This window comes from Bactrocera tryoni, chromosome 4, assembly GCF_016617805.1.
Source record: "Bactrocera tryoni isolate S06 chromosome 4, CSIRO_BtryS06_freeze2, whole genome shotgun sequence".
In the NCBI taxonomy this organism is placed as follows: domain Eukaryota; kingdom Metazoa; phylum Arthropoda; class Insecta; order Diptera; family Tephritidae; genus Bactrocera; species Bactrocera tryoni.
In genome coordinates, this window is record NC_052502.1 from 27950213 (window position 1) to 27955896 (window position 5684).

General features: G+C 34.5%; 1 protein-coding gene across 1 annotated transcript in view; it reads right to left on the bottom strand.

Annotated features, from left to right (window-relative positions):
* Window positions 1-656: 656 nt before the first annotated feature.
* The window catches only part of LOC120774068 (T-box transcription factor TBX1), a 20116-nt gene continuing 15088 nt past the window's right edge, over window positions 657-5684 (bottom strand). Inside the window, exons 6-8 of the mRNA XM_040103374.1 lie at window positions 5551-5618; window positions 4137-4291; window positions 657-1519 (exon numbers count right to left, since the gene is read on the bottom strand). Coding sequence (XP_039959308.1) covers window positions 714-1519; window positions 4137-4291; window positions 5551-5618 — 1029 coding nt within the window. The 3' untranslated portion in view covers window positions 657-713. The remainder of the gene's footprint in view (window positions 1520-4136; window positions 4292-5550; window positions 5619-5684) is intronic.

Genomic DNA, 5684 nt, shown 5'->3' on the forward strand with positions numbered 1-5684 from the left:
CCGAAATGCATTGCTCAGGTCGTAACACTATAGCAAACTGAGCGATCAAAATCCAGATAAAGATCGTTTTTTCCCTTATTAATCTTAATTCGACTTGAAGCCAATGGCTCTCACAGTGTCAAAAGTGAAAAAGAATTTTTGCAAAATGCCGTCGCAGCAGCTTTTCAAAAGTAGTCTCTCCTTGCCTCGTCTTACGTCACCTTAACCTCTCATTACTCACATGTGCAAAAACGAACCATCAATTAATTCATGAATTTAAGTAGTATATAGTAAAGTATTTATTTAATTTTACACTTTCATAATTTATTTAAATATGATATTTACAATTAAAGTGTTGATTGCTTAAAACACTACGTTATTATACAGCATATGGCAAAAATTTAATACCTCGGTAATTTAACTAAAAATAAATTATAAATTTGATAAACACATAATTGAAATAAATTAACTAATTTCACAAACAAATATTGCTTAAGTTGCACGATTTTAAGTGGATTAACTACTTACGATACTGTGGGAAAAATATGCAAAATGCAATGCATAAATTCAACAAAGTAATACTTTCATTTGCGTGTAAGCAAAACTTATTACATATTATTAATTAATCTCATTTAATTGCACTTAGTATAAAAATAACATATAGTATTTGACTTTTCAATTATTGCAACATTTCACTGGTTCGAAAATGCCGTGTAGGACGCACAACAAAATATTTATCTCGGCACCAAGTCAATATAGCCGTTGGGACGCATCATTTGATGCGGTGAACCATAGAACGACTGATAGCTACTAATGCCGTAAGCATTTGCCGCCGCCGTGGCCATCGCTGTTGGGCTGCCAGCCGTTGGGGCAGGCGACTGACGCATGTGGCCCGACACCTTCAGCTTATCGTAGGGATTCCCATAGCCGCTATGGTAGTGCTGATGATGATAGATCGCACCGAAATTGCTGTTCTCACTTGCATATGGCTGTGCAATCGACGAATAAATATTCGCGGCCATCACCTGGGAGTGTGGCACATGCGACTGCGTCACCGCCGTCGACATCATCTGGCTCTGAGCGGCGGCAGCGGCGCTGAGATTCATATTTAAGTGTGTGTGATGTGTGTGGGCGGCATGTGTATGTGCTGTAGGCATAAGACCGCCAGCATTGGACGCACTGCTTGCGCCATTGTGAGCGGCCACTGTGGCATGTGTATAAGGACTCACTCCGGCGGGGGTGGTAGTATTGGTGCCTGCGCCAGCATGATCCAGCTTCGGTGAGATGCTGTGTTGGCCGTGATTATGATGGTGATGATGATTGTGAAGAAGATGACCACCTCCATTGGTGGATGGCATTAAACCATTGCTTATATGGTCGTTTGCACTGCCACTGCTACCGCCACTGGACAGACATTGTTGGTAGCTCAGCAATTCGGGTGATGTATTGGCAGCGATTGGGGCGCTGGGCGAATCGGTTACTGGTTGAATCACATGTGCGGAGATCAATGCGTTCTGTTGGTTTTCCAATTCAGCCACTGCTGCAAGAAGAAGAGTGTGAGAAGCAACATGTGGAGGGAAAAATTAATTATGAATTGTGTTAAATGCAAGTGTTGATAGATTTACGGAGAGTCGCTGAAAGTGCTTTACTGTCAGGGGGAATATACTCATTTAGTACTTGTATATGGGCAGAAATATTTTACGAAAATGTGCGCATATGAAATGTACATTCAGTTATTTTATTATTTGCATTAGGGTAGAGCAGTTTTAGTATTAATGACATTGGAAATATTTTGTACCATTCATATTTTTTTTAATTGCGAAACCATAAATAATTATGTTTGAGAACGTCATAAATATCACTTTGTATACGCAGTACTTACTTAACATCAACCTTAAACTTAATTTCATCGTTTTTATTTATGGTAAACAAGAAAATACGATAACGTTGGAAGATATCTCGTTAAATGAAAAAGTTTTCCGTACAAGAACTTGATTCAGATTGCTCAGTTTTTATGACAGCTATTTCTTTGGTGATTACCCCATGCCAAATTTTTTGAAAATATCTATCAAAATAAAAGAATTTTCCATACAAGCACTTCATTCCGATCGTTCTATTCGAATGGCAGCTATATTCCATAGTGGTGTAATGTCGACAGTTCCAACAAAGGATTAGCTTCTTGGGGAGAAAAGGGCGTGGACCGAATTTCAGATCGATATCTGAAAAACTGAGGGACTTGTTTACATATTTACAAACGGAAAGACAGACGAACATGCCGAAATTCACTCAGCACCTTATGCTTATCATTTATATATGCCTATATAATTTATAGGGTCTCCGACGTTTTCTTCTGGGTGTTACAAACTTCGTGCCTGACAAACTTAATATTGGGTAATCGAAAAAGTCTTTCGTATTTTGCCAATAGAATAGTCGTGCTCCAGTGCTTCCAATCACATTGTGTCGTACCATAAAGTTTTGGAAAGGTGAGATTTTAAGCTTCATTTAACAAAAAATTAAATTCGAGGAAGTTGAAAAAAAGTTGCAGCTGTTCAAAAATGAGTGAAAACAATGAAGAAATTCGCAATATTTTGAATTTTTTTTTAATATAAAAAGGAGAAGATTGTCACGCAAGCCACCAACGAAATTTGTGAAGTTTACGGACACGATGCTGGACCAGTTCGTGTAGCACCACAATGGTTCGCTCGCTTCCGTTCTAGAAATTTCGAAATTTCGATTTACACTGATGGAATAAAGTCTCTAGCGGTATATATGTATATATAGTATAAATATAAAAAAATATGTTAAAGTTTGATTAGAAATACGAAAGGCCTTTCCCGACTACCAAATATAACGTAAATGGTTCAATACTCTTATTACGCAATATTTTGAATGATATCTTCAAAATCACAGAAATATGGAATTTATGTAATTTAAAATCATTGAAAAATTGATTAATTTTTCAGATATCATCTTGAAGACTGCGTTACAGTAATCAATAAAGATACTTAGGTCTGTAAAAAATACCTAAAATCATAATTTTCAGCATTTCTATTATTAAAATAGATCACACTACAGCGAACATCGAGAAAAGTAGGCTACTAACGAAAAATTATGGTGTAAAAAGTATTACGTCATATTTATGTTTTTCAGTTTTTCGAAGACAGAAATTCGAAGTAACATTTCACCACTCTTATAGCTGAAGAAACTGAAAAAATAGAGTTCATTGATTCAGCGTGTTAAAAATTAAGACATTTTTGATACATTTTTACTTGACTGTGGACCTATTAATAATACTAACCGAGAATAAAAATTTGACGTTCTCAAAAATTAGTAATATATCAATAGTTCTAAAATTTTAATTCGAAGTTATTCAAAGTTACTCACGAATCTGATGAACCCGGACTGGCATTTAAATGAGCCATAAAGTAAGCCAAGCCTTTTATTTAAAAAAAAGTGCTTGAAAATCATCGTGTTGGCATCAGAAAGATAGTTTAGATATACATATAACATATAGACATATAGATTTTGGTTAAGGTTTTGGGTATGAAGCTTAACAATGAATGTGTGACTTGAATCTTTCGCACAAACCACTTGGAGTAGAGGTCGCAAAAGAGATTCTTGATAATGGATAATGTAGATGAGAATCCCATATTGATGTGGGAAATGGGTTAAAAAATATGACATCGAGACTAATCAACAATCTATCGAATGACGAAAAATGAGACGACACTGAAAAAACCAAAGTTCAGTGAGTACACTGACGTATATCTCAAACGAGGCTTATAACCAGCGCCTGGAAAAGAGGAGTAAACGTTGGCATGCTTGTATTGTCTTAGAAGCCTATTTTAAAGGCGATAATAAGTATTAATTATTAAGGAAAATGTTATTTTTTTTTTTTTTTTTTGACAGTCCGGTTCAAATTTGATCAGATGGTACTCAGCTAAATTTATGCTGTACAGTTTACAACCCATTTAAGTCATTCTAGAACAAGATATTGCAGTAGAATTTGTTTTTACTGTCAGCGGTGGCTTAATTTCTTACATACATATGAAAAAAACATAAAAAAACCCCCTAACGAAAGTGATAAAAATCTATCTCACCCTAATGTAAGCACATTCTTAAATTGTGATTATAAGAGTATTATGTTATTGCATTACCTAAATTTACATCCTTACTGTTGGCCTTCAATTGCTGTTGCTGAATGTGCTGCTGTTGCTGCTGCTGGTGGTGGTGATGATGCTGGGCATTGTGATGCTTCATTCTAGCCTGACTTTCTTGGCTCATCTGAGACATGCCCATAGGGCCAGCAGTGCTGCAAAACAAAAGTAAAAAAATATGAATTGAGGTAAATAATTGCAAAGACATTGAAAATTTTACTCGAGTAAATTTATATTTATATAAATAATTTTTTTGCCATAAATATTAATCATTCATACATACTTACATACATAGAATGCTTTTAACAAATATTTATTTGCGTTATACTACTTGTATGTACGTTCCTATGGTAAAAAAATATTTATATTCGATTTTGCGCGTTTTCTCCATTTTAAATACTTTTGGATTTCTATTTTTTCGGTCAAACGTTTTGTTTTGTATACAAATTGCTATTTTTTATCGAATAAATATTCAAGTCAAATATATTTTTTTCAAGAAATTTGAATAAAATAAAAGAATAGCATATTTTTATCTTTTTGTTTACTTTCCAGCCAAGTACCCTAATTTCAACCTCTATCAATCAGCTTCTTTTTCTGCCGCTATTTCATCTCTCACACACACACCCCGTCTCCGCCAAGTAAAATTTGAAATTTTGTTTATATTTGTCCTCAAAAAATGCTACATTCCTTGCGCTTCTCATTCATACATACCACAAATACACCAAACTCTGCTTCTAATCAGAGCAAAAGCATATTTTTTGGGAGTTTTCTATAAGTGTTTTGATGTACGATTTTTTGACTACAAAAAACAAAAATTGTTCTGCATTTCTTAGAATTACTTAAGGCTTGTTTACACACAAACATAGATATATATGTATAAAAAGGCAACATTTAAAATATGATGAGTCTGATTTTGAAAATGATTTGTTTGATTTAGATCTCAGTGTTTTATTTATATTGCCGCACACGCCCTTCACACCCACATATCTTATATGTATGTTTGTATAGCTGTATGCTGGCGCACAGTGTCAAAGAACATGTTGCATGATGCCCTTTTCGACGTTGTACTAATCCACTTGCTCGGCGTCGTCATTGTGTCTGATGTTTCCTCCTGTCTTTTTCTCGTATTTAATGTGTAATTAGGTCAAGTTATCAACACAAAACAAAAATCATATCATAAACAATGTTTTATTGCAAGAAAATTATGTGCTTAAACGATATAAATGTTCCCGATTATATATCTACACACATATAGCAAGATCAGTCTCATAATTTCTGCGTTTTATGCATGCAAGATTACAAGTATTTCATTCCACATCTCTTGTATTCGTACATATAAAAGTAAATATCTTCAAAACTGCCTGTTGTCACTTCGTTTTAACATATTTTATGTTTAAATAAATCAAGTACTTACACATCATTAGTTCCATCATCTCGGAAACCTTTGGCGAAGGGATTACTGACAATTTTCAATTGAGTAACCTGAAATATATTAAACAAAATACAGTGTGTTGACTATTGCTGATGCATATGGTACTTATATATGCA